Below are 17,424 nucleotides of genomic sequence, written 5' to 3'. Positions count from 1 at the left end.
TTCCTTAGTTTTGCTCATTGGCACATTCCAGTCCACTTTTTAAAATGTTTCCGTATTGCTTGGGTTTGGGCTTTGATTGCCATTCCTTGAGGGTGTATTAAGTGGAAGCAGCGTGGCAGCACCCTGTGTCATACAGCCTGGATCCTGTCTGACTGGAACTCCAGTTGTGAACAGAAAAGAGTGTTGTAGATGTACATATAGGGGAACTTCCCCCAAGGATTAAAATTTAAATGCAAGTGTGTAATAGGGAGAATCCTCATACTCATTATTTAAAGTAATGTCTGGTAGGCTTAAAAAGTGCCCATGAGGTTGCTGCAGACACCCTGAAGCAGTTGAGCCTTATCCTTGGGTTTCCACTACAAGTTCAGCATTGGTGCTAAGCTAGAACTATTTTGTACAGTTAAGTTTATAGAATAAATGTACCCTAAGATCAACCTAGATTCTTAAAGCTCTTTTCCAGTGCGCCTGATCTCTTTACTCATGATTTCCAGACATTTTGTTGTGTTTCCCAAGCTCTGCAAGGTGCCCACTGTGAGCTGAGTCAAGGGATGGCAGCCCTTTAGGTGAGGTTTGCCACCTTTGATAATATATCTGTTCTACTCCCATGCCGACATTGGCAATAGTTGCTTCTTCTCTAACATTGTCGTTCTTTCTGAAATCATGATTATTACCCCATTTCCCTCACCACCCCCTTCCAAAAAAATCCCACACTCAATCCTTCACCAGAAACCAACACATCTGCGCCTAGTATCATGTCAGAATAAGAATGGTACCTACTTGTACTCCATTCTCAGAACTGATACAGAAATTTGTTATAAGCTAATAAACACATTTGTCTTAAGTTCTGAAGAACCTTCTGCAGTTTGGCAACCTCCAACTCCAGTTTTACTGAATCTCAGGGCTCAGTAATTACACAAATAGCATAGAATAGATTCAGCTACTCCCAATTGCTCTGAGCAACAGGATCTTACTATAGATGAATTCATAATCCCTCAATTTAAGGAAGATTTTCCTTGATTCTACATCCAGCTGAGAATAGGAAATTATACTGGGGAAAGCATCTTTTTCTCTTGCTCCCAGAGGAAGAGTTGAATATAATTGAGGAAACTTTTTGGACTGCACAAGACGTTCTTTACCTGAAATTGGTGCATTGTGTTAGCATTTGGATCAATGTTATCTGTAAGTAATCTGTACCAATTAGAACAGTAGCCCAAATCTTCACATCTGTGAGACTTGGTATCTCACAATCAAATAACAAGCATATTTAAAAAAAAATAAAAACAGCAAAATTTAATTACTTTCAGGAATATGATACCCATGAGAAACTGAGCCCCTTTCATTATTTGTGGCAGAGGGTTGAAGGTATGAGTACTGTACTGTATGTGGAATTCAAAGTGATAACCAAGGAGCATACAATGCTTATCTTGCTGTCATTATGAAGACAGATTTGAAAATTAAGTAATCTTGTCAGATGTCTTCCTCCAAGAACTGAACTTTCTTTGAAAAGATTGTTTGTTTATTTATCATGGAGGATACAGACCCGTAACACAAATTGGTATCAAAAACTAGCTTTCCACAAAGATGACTGTGGTGAATGGATCAACCACATTGCAGTAGAGACCACTATTCTGAGTTTGGAGGCAAGCCGAGTGAGCATTGCTTTGCACCAGGCCTGTTATATTGGTCTTTGAATTGCTCACTGTTGACATGGGCTGATAAAAGTAGGATAGTTTACTTATAAGTGACAAAATTACTTTTGATCATATTACGTTAATTTGGTTTGACCAGAGTTGGGAGTTTGTGCAATAGCTACCAATATTTCGGAGGCTACTGAAAATGCATTTTCACAAACAGCAAGATATTACTTTGATTAAGCATAATTAATCAATGCAAGCATTTTTCTTTACAAGCATCTGCCTTAAAGTATTCTTCCCTCAATTCCTCCATCCCAACCTTGAACATCAAGTGCAGATAATACAAAGATTTCATCTCCACAATTGAAAGCATTTGTGAAATTGTATCTTGGTTTTCCCTTTCTCTTTCTCCCCCAGTTCCCCACCGGTTTTTGCTGTGATCCTCCATCTTTCTGCTGTTTCTCCCACATCTATCACACTGCTGTCTACAAGCTCATCTATTCGAGATCTTCTGCTCCTGTTGATGCCTTTCCCATTTATCTCCTGACCACCTTTTGCCTTTTCCATGCCTTCTTGCCATGTAACGTTCAATAGCTCACTCTTCTCTGAAACTGCTTTCTCTTCAAAACCATTGTTACTGCCACTCTCAAAAAAAATACCCACCTTGAATCCATACTGACCAATGGCCAGGCCACTCGATCTCTTTTTTCTCATTCTTTGTTTACTTATTTTCAAGCTCTTGAAGACTTGATATTTAAGTTCAATTTACTAGTATTTTGCAATATAACTGTAAGCGGAAGCCCTTATACATTTGTGCCCGGCTAAGGGCTATGCAGGGAAGTGTGAACCATGTTGATTAGGGATCTGTTGATATTTTCAGCATCTGTTTTGACTCTGAGGTGCCTCATGTTCCAAGTTCATTGTTTACATGTGTGCATTTCTGATGGTTACCTGCAGCATTAAAGTTCATCTTCACTCCATTGTTCTCCTCTTTCTTTCGTTTTCACAAGCATCACGAGAAGGAGATTGGTGCTGTTTGTCATAAAATGAACAAATGCTAAAGGACAAAATACACCCTTTTAGCCAACAAGACCATAATACATAGGAACAGAAGTAGGCCATTCGGCCCATCAAATCTGCTCCGCTATTCGTTGAGGTCATGGCTAATCTGATAATACTCAATCCACTTTCCTGCCTTTTCCCCCTTTGATAGCCTTTGATTCCCTTACTGATTAAAAATCTGTCTGTCTCAGCCTTGAATGTACTTAACAACCCAGCCTCTACAGCCATCCTGCGGTAAAGAATTCAACAGATTGTCTACCCTCTGAGGGAAGAAATTCCTCTTCATCTCTGTGTTAAATGGGTGACCTCTTACTCTGAGATTATGGCCCTTTGTTCCCAGACTCTCCCACAAAGGGAAACAACTCTCAGCATCTACCCTGTCAAGCCCCCTAAGAATCTTACATGTTTCAATGAGGCCGCCTCTCATTCTTCTAAATAACAATGCGTACAGGCCCAATCTACTCAACCTCTCCTCATAAGAAAATCCCTCCATACCCAGGATCAACCTAGTGAACCTTCTATGGACTGCTTCCAATGCCAGAATACGTTTCCTTAGGTAAGGGGACCAAAATTGTTCACAGTATTCTAGATGTGGTCTAACTGTCTTGTATAGTTTTCACAAGACTTCCCTATTTTTGTACTCAATCCCTTTGAAATAAAGGCCAACATTTCATTTGCCTTCCCTATTATCCGTTGAACTTGTATGTTAGCTTTTTGGGATTCATGCACAAGGACTCCCAGATCCCTCTGTGCTGCGGCCTTCTGCAGTCTTTCTCCATTTAAATAATATTCAGCTCCTCTATGCTTCCCGCCAAAGTGCATAACCTCATATTTTCCCACATTATATTCCATCTGCCAAGTTTTTGTCCACTTACTTAACCTGCCTGTACCCCTCTGTAGACTCCTTGCGTTATCCTCACCACTTGCCTTCCCACCCATTTTTATCATCCGCACACTTGGCGATAGAACATTCACTTCCCTCATCTAAGTCAGTAATATATATTGTAAATAATTGAGGCCCTAGCACTGATCCCTGTGGCACTCCACCAGTTACAGGTTGCCATCCCGAAAATACCCCCCTTATCCTAACTCTCTGTCTTCGATTAGTTAGCCAATCTTCTATTCATGTTACTATATTACCCCCAACACAATGGGCTGTTATATTAAGTAACTTTATGTGCGGTACCTTACTAAACGCCTTTTGGAAATCCAAATATATTATGTCTGCTGGTTCCCCATTATCTATCCTGCTTATTACCTCCTCAAAGAATTCTAATAAGATTGTTAGGCACGATTTCCCCTTCATGAAGCCATGCTGACCCTGCTTTATTACATTATGTATTTCTAAATGCTCTGCTATTACATCCTTTATAATAGACTCCAACATTTTCCCAGTGACAGATGTTAACTAGCCTGTAGTTACCTGTTTTTTGTCTGTCTCCCTTTCTGAATAAGGGTGTTACATTGGCCGTTTTCCAATCCCCTGGGACTTTTCCAGAATCTCCGGATTCTTGGAAGATTACTACCACTGCATTCACTATCTCTATAGCTACTTCCTTTATTATCCTAGGATGCAATCCATCAGGTCCAGGGGACTTATTGGCCTTTAGTACCATTAGTTTCCCTAGTACTCTTTCTGTAGTGATAGTTATTGTATTTATTTCCTCCACCCCCCACCCCCTTCTTTTGCCCCTTGATTATTTAGTATTTTTGGAATGCTATTTGTATCTTCTACCATGAAGACTGAAGCAAAGTATTTATTCAACTCCTCTGTCATTTCCCGGTTCCCCATTATTATTTCCACAGCCTCATTTACTAAGGGGCCTATGTTTACTTGGTCTCTTCATTTTTATATATTTAAAGAAGTTCTTACTGTCCATTTTTATATTACTTGCTAGTTTACCCTCAAAATTTATTTTCTCCCTCTATTTTTTTGGTCATCTTTGGTTTTTAAAGCTTTCCCAATTATCTGGCTTACCACTACTCTTTGTCATGTTGTATGTTTTTTCATTCAATTTGATACTGTCCTTAACTTCCTTGGTTAACCATGGTTGGTTTATCCCCTTCCTTGACTCCTTCTTCCTCACTGGGATATATCTTTGTTGAGAGTCATGAACTGTTTTCTTAAATGTCTGCCATTGTTTATCAACCATCTTTTCTGCTAAACTGCTTTCCCAGTCCACTCCAGCCAACTCTGTCCTCATCCCTTTGTAATTACTCTTATTTAAGTTTAGCACAATTGTTTCTGACCCGAGTTTCTCACTCTCAAACTGAAGGCTAAATTCTACCATGTTATAGTCACTGTTTCCTAAGAGATCATTTACTCTGAGATCATTTATTAAACTTGCTTTGTTACACATTACCAGATCCAAAATAGCCTGATCCCTGGTTGGATTCACAACATATTGTTCTAAGAAACTGTCTCAAATAAGCTGTATGAATTCTTGCTCATGTCTACCTCTGCCAATTTGATTTTCCCAATCTACATGAAGATTAAAGTCACCCATGATTAATGAACTGCCTTTATTACATGCCCTCATTATCTCCTGATTTATTCTCTGCCCTACAGTATAGCTACTGTCAGGGGGCCTATAGACCACTCCCACCAGTGTCGTCCTCCCCTTGTTATTTCTTACTTCCACCCATATGGATTCTACATCTTCCGACCCAAGACCCTTTCTTGTTGTCATACTTTTTCCATCTTGCAATAACAAAGCTACCCCACCACCCTTTCCTTCCTGCCTGCCCTTTTGAAAAGTCACATACCCATGAATATTTGGTTCCCAGCTATGATTTCCTTGTAACCAATAATTTGGCTATAAGACCATACCCTTTAACCTCTATTGTGCTGCTAATTCATTGATATTGTTCCAAATACTATGTGCATTTAAGTAAAGAGCCATTAATTTTGGTTTTTTACCATTTTTTCCCCTTTTGACCCTATTTGTTGCCTTTTTTTATGTTTGTACACCCTGTCCCTTGCTGTCACGCTCTGGGTATCATTACCTAAATAGCTGCCCTGCAAGGCTGCCATGTCTTTGTTTTGTAAGCCTACTTATCCCCTTTCCAGAACCCAGCCCCCCCACCCATTTAATTTAAAGCCCTCTCTATAGTTTTAAATGTAGCTGAAGCTGTGTTCCGTTCTTATAAACCTGAGTAATCTTGAGGTACTATATCTGATATTTAGGAGTATAAAGTGTTCATGTTTCACGGGACTCTGAACTAAAAGTTCTTCTTTTGGCTTCTGCACCAATGAAAATCTGATAGTTACTGTTGTCATGACCGTAACATATTGAACGTGTCTGCGTTTTATAACTGGCAGTATTTTAAAATGTGACCAAAGAAAATATTGAATTGTTTTAGTAAAGGAATCTCAAACTTGCTCTCCAAAATAAAACAATGATCAGCCTCTTTAACACAGAAATGCAGATAATGAGTTGTAAAGTTATGAAGCAACATTTACAGGAGAAATCTTAAGTCCTAAGTCGTCAAGACAGAGGAGTATTTTGGATTCAAAAGCTGACACAGCACAGAAGAAAGCCATTCAGCCCATTTTGCCTGTGCCAGCTCCTTGGATGAGCTATCCAATAGTTCTATGCTCCTTTTTTCCCCACAGCCTTGAAATATTTCCCCTTTAAGTCTTTCTCCAGTTACCTTTTTATGGTTGCTATCGAATCAGCTTTTGCCTCCCTTTCAGACAGTGCATTCCAGATCATGAGAACTATTACATAACTTTTTTTTCCTTGTGTTGCCTCTGGTTCTTTTGCCAATTGCTTTAAATGTGTATCCTCTGGTTACTGATCCTTATGCCACTAGAAACAGTTTCTCCTTATTTACTCTGCTAAAATCCTTTTGATTTTGAACCCCCTATCAAATCCCCACTTCTCCATCTCTGTTGGAGGGAGAACAATCCCAGCTCTTTTAGTCTTTCATCCCTTATGCCGTTCTAGTGCTCTCTCTAAAGTGTGGTGTCCAGAATTGGCCACAATACTCCACAGGCCCTAACCAGTATTATATAAAGATTTAGCATCATTTCCTTGCTTTTGTACTTGTGCTTCTATTTATAAATGATCATTTTCCTTTTCAACAGCATTCTCAATTTGTACATCAGTCTTTCAAGATGATAGGACTTTTGCCCCATGTGTCTCTGTTCCTGCGCCCTTCCTCCCTCTTAAAAATGTTCCATTTATGCTTATATCGACTCTCATGTTTCCTACCAAAATGAATTGTAAAAGTGGTTCTAGCAGGACTGGTCATTGTAAGACAAAGTTAAAAAGGAAACCATTTCATTTGCTGCCCTGGTAAGGATGAACCATTTGCAACACAGCCAGCCCTGTATAACTTTGGGGCTAAATTTCAGATTTTTACTCAGCAGTTGTCTTGGTTGTATTTCTTTCCCTTTATCTTGTGCATATTATACCAGATATTAAAAGTATTTAAAGCATATGGAGTGAAGTGTAGCCTATTTGCTAGTAATTTGTAATTGTGTTCATGTTGATTTTAGTGAAATAACAAACTTGCATACATTTACCACCTTGCATGACCTCAGGAAGCCCCAGAGCACTTCACAACCAATAAATATTTTTGTTGATCTGTTTTATTCAGAGCCAATTAGTTTTATGAGCAATAGAGTCCAGTAAGGCATGCCTGGTATACCCTGCATGTGGTTCTTGTTACCACATGGCATGCTGTGCTGATCTGCTAAACCTTTTTTGCAAAGCCATTTTCAACACTCCATCTGAACTTCGCAGTGTTATGGGGGAGGGTGTGTGGCTAAAATGAGCCTGTTGTGCGATCATCTTCCAGAGCCTATTTTAATATTCTTTTCTCCTTTCTCCTGCCTGTGCTTCATTTCCATAGAGCCACTGTTCTGTCTTTTTATCTGGGATTGGTTGTACCTACTTATCAATTGTTAGGACTGTGTCGGAGCACCCCCTGAGTGTTTTGCACACCTGCTTGAGCTATAATTCTGTATCCTCATGAGTCTTTACTTTGCCAGCAAAACCCTCTGCTTGTTAAACATCTGGAAGTATCTTTTGAGCTAAACAATAAACACTAATATTAATCTCGGTATGACTATTAGTAGCAGTCTTGGTCTTGTAAGAACCAAAAATGTAGAGTATAAAAGTTGCAAACTAAGTACTGCATACTAATGAAACACTTTTCTTATCCTTAGCTTCTGCTTTATGTAGAGATTGTGTGGTGGAGAAATGCAGGATTCTTAGATTAAAGAATCAGTTAAATGAAGATTACAAGATTATCTCCAACCTGACCAGGTCTACATTACAAAGGTACTTTTTGTTTTGAAACCATCCATTAAACAGGCCAGAAAAATGGTTTGTATTTGTCTGAAGACTACTGCTTATTTCTATTGTAAATTTTGGTATAGTTCTGTTGACATATTTATTTTAAAACTTTAACTAGTGTATTTTGTGGCTTTGTGCTTGCATGTATTCATTTCTCATCTATTCTTACCTGGCTTCACCTAACTGGTATCACTGAATTTTATGTTTAGGTAGTTGTGTGCAAGGAGAAATGATGATGTTGAGCAAGTTGAGTCAATACTCTTTAAATTTAGGAGAATGAGATGTGATCTTATTGCAACATATAAGATTCTGAGAGGGCTTGGGAGGGTAGATGCTGCGAGGTTGCTTCTCCTTGTGGTGAAATCCAGAACTAGGGAGCAAAGTTTCAGAATAAGGGGTCTCCCCAAACTGAGATGAGGAATTCTCTTCTCTGTGGGTCATGAATCTTTGGAATTCCCTACCGCAGAGAGCTATGGAGGTTGAATCATTGAACTTATTCAAGGCTGAGAGACACTTTTGAACAATAGGGGGACCAAGGGTTATAGGGGACAGGCAGGAAAGTGGAGTTGAGGCCAAGATCAGGTTGACCATGACCTCATTGAATGGAGGAGCAGGGTCAAGGGGCCAAATGGCTCCTAATTCTTCTGTTCTTATTATGTTCTTATGAGGTGATAAAGCAAGTTACCCTCAAGCTTTAGCCAGCATTTGAACCACCTTAGAACAGAAGCCAGCATTTCTTGACGATTGAGTGTGTGGCATCATGGATATCTGTTCTGAGCTTATTAGTCAATCATCTGCCATATTGTGATGCTCTTGAGGCATCAGATTAAATGATATTGGTTTTTAATGTTGAGGATCAGTCAGGGGTATAGAACATCAGAACAAGGAGACATGAGTGCAATGTTCAAACCTGACTTCAGAAGGTACTGAGCGTCATCAGATTTTGGAATACCTTATTAGAGTGGTGAAAGTAGAAAATAGCTGAGATTTCCAAGGTCAGCAAGTACCTTAAAAAGCGTATAAGTTATAACTGCTTGGACAAGAGGGAAGACCAGATGGACCTTGGGATTTTCTGTGATTCATTTGAATGCTGCCAAAAGATTGAGGGTCTGGGCAATGAGTTGAAGTGCAGCCTTATAAAATGTTCTGAGCACTGATGGTGGTCACATACATTATTAAAGGTGTTCTGCTGCTGGGTGGGGTCACAGTTCTCCATTGGCAGTCACAGCTATGTTCATCATCTCATCCTGAAGGAGCAAGACGGTTCTCTGCTTGAATGCTATGCAATTTACGACTGGGGTGTCATTATGTCTGCTGCCTATTGAAGCACAAGGTGTTTTTATTGAACGCCTGATTTGCTCTTGCATGTTTAAAGGAAGCTTTGAAGGAATGTTTTATCAAGAGGGAAGGCAGCCTGAGAGACATTGTCACTCAGGGTACGTGCCTGGCGCCACAAGGTTTCTCCAGACCCATTTTTCCAGGCGATCATTGTGTGGATTTAACTTGTTTTTGAACTTCTATACTTGTGGACAAAACACTTCGTTTCCTAAGTTGTAGTCATCAGTAACAGTTTCTTGCAGACTTTTGAACTTCTATAGAAGCACATAAAGATTGTAAATAGGCCTCATATACCAGTGGAACATTTTACCTCATCCATACTTTCTGCTCATGGTATCTTTCCTGACTTAGTATTTCCTAGTACTTAGAGTTGATATAAACTTCTCCCTGGTACAGATCTATTTGATGTCTAAGTGCTGATGGAAAAAAATAACTTGATTTGACAGCCTGAAACCAAGACAGAGTTGGTGCCAATCATATAACAAGATTTTTGTGTAAAACTATGAAGTAGATATATTAGGTCTAAAACCAATCCTTACCAGAACTGCTCATGTCTCATGTATATTAAAAAAAAGAAATAAGAGTAGGCCATATGGCCCCCTAAAGACTACTCTCCCTTTCAATTAGATAATGGCTTATCTTCTTTATCAACTCCACTTTCCCACCTGATTACCATATCCCTTGATTCCCTTAAATATCCAAAACTCTTGCATATACTCAACAATTGAGCATCCACAGCCTTCTGGGGTAGAGCATTTCAAAGGTTTGCAACCCTCTGAGTGAAGAAATTTCTCATCTCAGTTCTCTTCGATCACCTCTTTGCTGATACCCATAGTTTCATAATGAAGGGTGGTGTATCCAGAATTTGAAGAATTTTTAATGCTACAGAATTTTGGATGATTCTATATCTGTGCTGGGCAATGCGTGAACAGAATAGCAAAATGGGAATTTGTGGCTGAAGTATTTGTATTTGATTGAAGGAGACTTAAGTTACCATTGATGCGCATTCTGGTTGAAATCCTTAATTGCTGATTGCACTTTTTACTGTTGCTCTGTGCCACGTGCCCTTGCTTAAGTTTCAAGAACTTCTTTCTTCAGGAAGCTTGCACCCTGCTGTCCACAACTGGGGTTTAAGTTCACTGTCAGTTTGATAGATTAAGTCCTGTGGCTGCTGTTGAGTCTCTTGCTTGGCACAGGGTAACTGGCACTGAACTCATCTCCTACAGTTAAAATTAACAAGTACATCTTGTAGTTTAGCCAGTTGTTTAATTTGATGATGCCCGTTACTAAGCACCATTTGCCTTTATGTGTAATAAACTGTTTTGTGATTTTCGATAGTTGTAATCCATCAAGGAAAGCTGCATTATGGAAATATCACTACCCAATATGCAAAGGATTTCTGTTCACTTCACATGTAAGCAGCTGCAGACAAAAATCCACTGGCATTTATAAAGCATATTGTCTGAATCTAGTGTTGCAAATTGAGTTCTGGCACTTCAAGCTGGGCACAATATTAAACCAGTTTCTCAATTTTAATTTCTGAATTACATTCATTTGCACTAATAGATTTCCCAAAGATTTGTTTGATCAGGTGGTGGTTTTCTAAGAACAAGGATGTTGTGTCAAGCAGTGCTACCACACTCACTGACTTAATAGCAGTGACTGCAATCTTGGGGCCAGGAAGTACAAAAGAGTCCAGAGCCTGCCATCCTGAGAATCAAGGTCTCATGGTTCAATGCTGTTTCTGGGGGAGGGGAATCTCAAAATCTGGTAGCACTGGGAGGGAGTCCCAGAAACACTGAAAAGAGACATCCTGGCAGTACTGGACAGATTGTGGGTTCACTGGGAAGAAGGGCAATTGTATTATTTATTGAATCAGGGAATGCTGAGAATACAGTCTGGAATTGAGTGGGCACTGACCAAGACTGGAGAGGGGCTTTAGAGCCTGGCAGTATTGGGTGGGGACTGTTGGGTAGTGGTAATAGACAGTGATTGTTGTCATGACCAGGATTTGTATGTTTTGCTGACCATGATTAATCTGATTTTGTGTACGTGAGGTGTGTTTTTTTTATCCTAGAGCGTGGTTGCCCCAATTTAAATACTCGAGCAGCAAGCCTTTTTGTGAGTTTAAAAATAAAGGTTATTTATTAGCCCAAATTTGCAGCGGATGTTTGAAACCGTAACACCTCACTCAATCGAATCTGATGCACTATCACTCACTAAGAATAGATACTGAAGAAGAAAATAAAATACGATTACAATTATACATTGTAAGCCTGTAGTTTCTTTGATGAGTTGATGCTTGTTGATGCAGCATTGACCAAGTGTAGGGTCAAGGCACCCTAGCAAAACTGGAGTTAATGGGAATTGGGGAAAACTTTCTGCTAGTTGGAGTCAAACCTAGCACAAAGGAAGATAGCTGTTGTTAGTGATCATTCATCTCAGTTCCAGGCCATCACTTCAGGAGTTCCTCAGGGTGTTGTCCGAGGCCCAACCATCTTCAGCTGCTTCATCAATGACCTTCCTTCCGTCATAAGGTCAGAAGTGGAGATGTTCGCTGATGATTGCACAATGTTCACCATTCGTGACTCCTCAGATACTGAAGTGGTCTATGTCCAAATGCAGCAAGACCAGGACAGTATCCAGGCTTGGGCTGACAAATAGCAAGTAACATTCATGTAATACAAGTGCCAGGCAATGACCATCTCCAACAAAAGAGAATCTAACCGTTGCCCCTTGACATTCAATGGCATTGTCATCACTGAATCCCACACTATCAGCATCCTGGGAGTTACTATTGGCCAGAACTGAATAGGACAAGCCATATAAATACTGTGGCTACAAGAGCAGGTCAGAGGCTAGGAATCTTGCAGCGAGTAACTCACCCCCTGGTTCCCCAAAACCTGCCCACCACCTACAAGGCACAAGTCAGGAGTGTGATGGAATATTCTCCATTTGCCTGGATGAGTGCAGCTCCAACAAAACTCAAAGCTTTGGACAGCATCCAGGATAATGCATGTCTCTTGAATGGCACCCCATCCGCAAACATTCACTCCCTCCACCACCGCACAGTGGCAGCAGTGTGTACCATCTACAAGATGCACTGCAGGAACTTGCCAAGCCTCCTTGACACACGTTATAAGTAGCATCTAGATGGACAAGGGCAGCAGACATTTGAGAACACCACCACCTGCAAGTTTCTCCCCAAGCCACGACTTGGAAATATATTGCCGTTCCTTCACTGTTGCTGGGTCAAAGTCCTGGAACTCCCTCCCTAACAGCACCGCGGGTGTACCTACACCACGTGGACTGCAGTGGTTCAAGAAGGTAGCTCGCCACCATCTTCTCAGTGGCATTTGGGGTTGGGCAATAAATGCTGGCCCAGCCATTGATGGCCACATCCCATGAATGAATTTTTTAAAAAAGCAGAGTTTTCTCAGTAAGCTGTGAGGCTTCTTGTAGTTGAATTTCCAGGTGATTAGTTTTCAGTTAAACTTGAAGTTGGAACAGGCTGGGGAAAGTCCTTCTCCCAATTTCAAAGATTGCTGCTTATTACCTTGGTTGCTTAGTTGACTGAAGCGGGTTCGATGGCTTCCCGGTGGTCTTTGTCTCTGCAGAGCTGAGTCTTGCTGTTTTTAAAAGCAGGTAACAAACATGGCTGGAGCTGAAGCTGCCAAAGTCACATGGTTTGCAGCAGCCATTTTAACAGTCTGTTTTTGTTCAAAATTTTAAAGCGTTGCCTTAAAGTTCATAATATACTGGAACATGGTATTGGGAACAGGAACGGGCAACCTCAAAGGGGAATGGACCCAAGAGACTGGAACCCAAACTGCCCATGAAACATTTGAGTCATCTGTCATAATGCTCCTCGCATTCCTGTTAGTCAGCCTTCCCTGATCAATCCATTGCCTTCTATATTGCCCCTGGGGTATTGTTCAACCATTTTGCCCGTCATTAACCAGCTCATGTCTTTTCATTCTTGCCCTAAAGCATTTAATGATCATTTGAGAAGTTTAATTTCCAGATTAAATTTAACCTTCAAGGTACTTGGACAGTTTGCATGAATAATATTCTTTGGTTATCCCATTAAATACCCATTAAATTATGTGATCTCTAAGATATATGATTACAATTTTTCAGAAGAGAGTTTTATAACTGACTATATGCAGTCGAAATTTGGCTGTTTTCTTCTGGACTAAAGTGTTTATTCCAATTGGTTGAACAGTGCTGTTCATACAATATTGCTGTGGTTTCCATGGTATTGAGATTTGGCGTCTTCATCCATGTTGCTCACTATTTTAACAGACAACCAATAAGCAGAATCAGGAAGTAAAGCCCATAGAACCCAGGGGCCCTCGTGCTCTTGAGTCTGTGGAGCTCTTTTTCCTAGAGAGCGATGGAGGCAGGGTCATTAAATCTATTTAATGCAGAGTTAGATATATTCTTGACTAACAAAGGAGTCAAAGGGATATAGGGCAGGACTTCCCAAACTGTGGGTTGCAACCCCAGACAAGGTTTTGGGATCTCGAAGCCACAATCAGATCAGCCATGATCTTATCAAATGGTGGAATAGGCCCGAAGGGGTGCCTGGCCTACTCCTGCTAATTTTTACGTTCGCAGCACATGATATTTTCACACTGCTTTTTGACATTTCTGTGTTGCCGATAATTGCACGCAGATTACACATGCAAATCTGAGTAATGAGATCACTAGCCTAATGATGGTGCCTAGCAATTGCTTTGTGTTTGCTAATGAAGAACACAATTGGCTATGTCTGGATTTCCAATTAGCCACATGTGACTTGTGACAAATGCACTGGACAGCACTGACCTAAATTATTTGCTCAAGTCTTTGGGTAGAACTTGAACCCATGACTATTTGATTGAGGTGTAAGTACTACTATTAAGCAAGCTGATATTTTAGAACTCCCAAATCCTTAAAGACAACTCTTCTACTTTTCAACTTTTGGTGATACATAGACTGCATGCTGGACAACCTGCACATGCTCAATGCACAGATGTGCTTGAAGGCATTGCTGTCACGGTTGCTGAGGTAAAAGTAGCTAATTGAATCCCTGGCTGAAACCCTGGAAATAAAATTAATAAAGGTCCTAAAAGACAATTCAGTGGATAAATTTAACTGCCATCCATTAACTTTTTCTGTATAAAATGTTTTTAAGACTTGAGACTTTTCAGCTCCAAAACATTTAATTTGTGATCCATTTTTAACTGTGAAGTGTTTACATAGGAGATGTTTATAAAGGTTTATACTCTTACGTATAGTTTTCTCATAATTTAAAGTGATTTTCAAGGCTGATTTGGAAACAGTAGCATAAGTAGCTTGTAGACAGGAACTGCATGTCATAGGCAGGAATTTTGGCATGTGTTGGAAAAAAATCTTCATAGTAGGTATGGGTTGTATGTATAGGCATATATATATAAACTTGGATGAGTAAATATTCCATGATATATGATACTCCCCATGCTGCTGTGACCACGGAAAGGTAAACTGCAAAACAGTCAACCAGAGAAATGACTAATGAATGTGTAAGGGTGGTAGTTAATCCGGAAAACCACTCAATTACCTTGCAAGAACAGAGTCTACATGTGGAAGTTTTTTTTTAACCTTTACCACATTAGTGGTAATGTCCTAGACTGTGCCCTGCCATTAACAAATCAGCCTGATTTCATTCCATCGCTTTTAATGGAATGAAAATTGGGCAGGTTTGCTAATAAGTAGGTGAACCATTCTACCAGATTGCCTTTTGCAATGAGAGGGTGTGACAGGCTACCTAACTCCCTTTTATACTTTCCTTTCTTAAATAAAGCTTTATTTCCACCTTTGCTTTGTCTTTGCGTTGGAACATAGTTATGCATGTTTCACTTATGTTGTTGCATCAGCTTAATTTCTATGCTGCCACTAACTTTCATAAGCAAGGAGATGTGATACCAGAGCAAAGTCTTTCTTGTAATGGGCCTTAGAACATCAGTGTGGATGATACTGAGAGTTACTGCCCTCACAGATTGCCCGGGAATGTCCCAGACTGGGTATTGGTTCACGAGGCACTGCTGTTAGCAGCCAAAGCGAACCTAGCCTTTAAATTTCTCACAGCTGCAGTGGCACCACCCATTCGCTAACCCCCACCCCCCAACATTTTGTGCTGTCACCAGCTTCTGGGGTAGAGAAGCCACTGACTTCATGACTTTCCTGATACTTCAGAGAACCAAGTCTATTCTGGGGTGGCAGGAATTAGGATTGGCTGGTGGAGAAACAGAATGCTGGCACCATGATGACGACTGTAACCCCAGATGTACCCTGGATGTTGCATCTCGTTCTGTGAATGATGCTATTCACTAATAGATGATCTCAGTTACCTCCTTCAAACCAGAAGATGAAGATGGTTAACAGCTCTCCTAACATATTTATGTTAAGTAAAGTGTTTGTATAAGTAATTTTGTTGTGCATTTGTCCTGTTACTGAGATATATTGTTTTTAATGTCTGAACTTTTATTTGGTATTGTCCTGACACTTTGAATTCCAGGTTAGTAAGGTTGAACTATTTTAGATTGTTAAGAAGATGCTTGTTTGAAACCTAACTAGTTATCACCTCCTCACTTTTCTAGCCATGAAGGATACTGGGTGGGAAAAGCCTCACTTCGAAGCTGGCGCCAACTAGCACTGAATCAGTTGGATGGGAAGGAAGATGACCCAGAACATGCTGATGGGAAAAGCAATGGAGAAGGCCCAAACAATCTGCATGCCAAAGGTATTTTTCCAAAAGGGACTTGTTAAGGGTGCAGCGATTCATTATTCAGCTTAAGTAGGTGATGAGAAATAATGAGATGGATGCTTCTCAAACACACAGCCGCTTTCCAGTAGGAAATTTTTAAATAACTGATTTAACCACAGTATTGTTGTATGTGCCCTGTAATACGTTTTGCATCAGTGTCTGATTGAAAATTTGTGGTAATTCATTGGAACGTTCTTCACATGGCTTGGGAATTTGCTTTGGCTTTGGTCCTGGTGGCAGCACAGCCATAAAAAGTATCCTGACGTGGTACTTGATGGCATATGTCCCATCTTGCAAAAGTCTTAGGTTCTTAGTAATATTGCTAGTGCAGTTTTCCTCATTCTTGAAGTTCCCTGCTCTCATCATTGCACTTTTCCAAGTTCAGACACTGCAGCTTTTACCACTTCAAGGAAACAAAGGTAGTTTGCAGTGATTACTGGGACCTCAGTTGCTTTACTGTATTGTCAACCTTGTTCACTTTCACCTTTGGGCTACTTTGTGGAACATGGTGTGGACCAATTCAAATCTGCTGTAACAAACAACCATTACGCCCCTCAGCCAAGGTAGAATCTGTCCTTTTCAAGACACAAGACCAAAAAATCCGAAGGAATTGTGTTTGGACATTCCAGAAAGCAATAAACATCCAGGGCACTAAGACAGTCACTAAAGCCCATATTTTAACTTCAAAAGAAAGTTGTGCATGTAGGGTTTGAGATGGATGGAAACTCTGTCTCTCTTCACTGTTGGACTTGCTCTCTGGTGAGAAGCACTTGCTAAACAATAGGCAGGAGTGGGGTTTCAGGCAGCAGGAGGCTTCTGCTGAGGACTTGGGGGAACTGTTACCAGCAGCCAGATAAATGCTTAGGAGGCTTAGAGGAAGCATCGTGGTCAGAGGAGGGAGAGGGTAGACCAGGGTTGGGGTGACCCACAATTTCCTGGCAGAAAGAGGGAGCACTTCAACTGCTCTTAGTCCACAAGGAAGCGCACAAAATATTAAAAGCAGCTTGCCTTTCTGGCCACAGGCCCACTTGCTACTGGCTTGATCTACCAGGGGAGACCATAATGTTTTCCTGTGCAGCCCTCAAGTTACAATTGCAGTCAGACCACAATGATGTAATCAGAGCCCGATTAATATATTTAAAGAAGACTTATGCTGCTGTCTTCTGAATGCCTGCCTAAAAGAGCAGGTTAAAATTGCAACCCACTACTGCCATTTTAAATGCCTGCCATCTGGTTACTGCTAGGAAGACTGTGTTAAAATTGGCCCATAAAGATTTTGTTTGCCTGAATATTT

At 40.5% G+C, this 17,424-nt stretch overlaps 1 protein-coding gene across 4 annotated transcripts in view; it reads left to right on the top strand.

Moving 5' to 3' along the window:
* usp48 (ubiquitin specific peptidase 48) overlaps positions 1-17,424 on the top strand; it is a 132,720-nt gene that overhangs the window by 78,901 nt on the left and 36,395 nt on the right. For all 4 annotated transcript variants that reach the window (XR_005945334.1, XM_041206699.1, XM_041206698.1 and 1 more), the window contains exons 13-14: positions 7,873-7,987; positions 15,964-16,106. Coding sequence is in view for 3 of the 4 variants with exons in the window: in XM_041206699.1 (XP_041062633.1) it covers positions 7,873-7,987; positions 15,964-16,106 (258 nt within the window). In the remaining variant the exon portion in view is untranslated. The remainder of the gene's footprint in view (positions 1-7,872; positions 7,988-15,963; positions 16,107-17,424) is intronic.

Source organism: Carcharodon carcharias, chromosome 15, assembly GCF_017639515.1.
Source record: "Carcharodon carcharias isolate sCarCar2 chromosome 15, sCarCar2.pri, whole genome shotgun sequence".
NCBI classification, from domain to species: domain Eukaryota; kingdom Metazoa; phylum Chordata; class Chondrichthyes; order Lamniformes; family Lamnidae; genus Carcharodon; species Carcharodon carcharias.
This window is presented reverse-complemented; position numbering and strand designations above follow the sequence as displayed.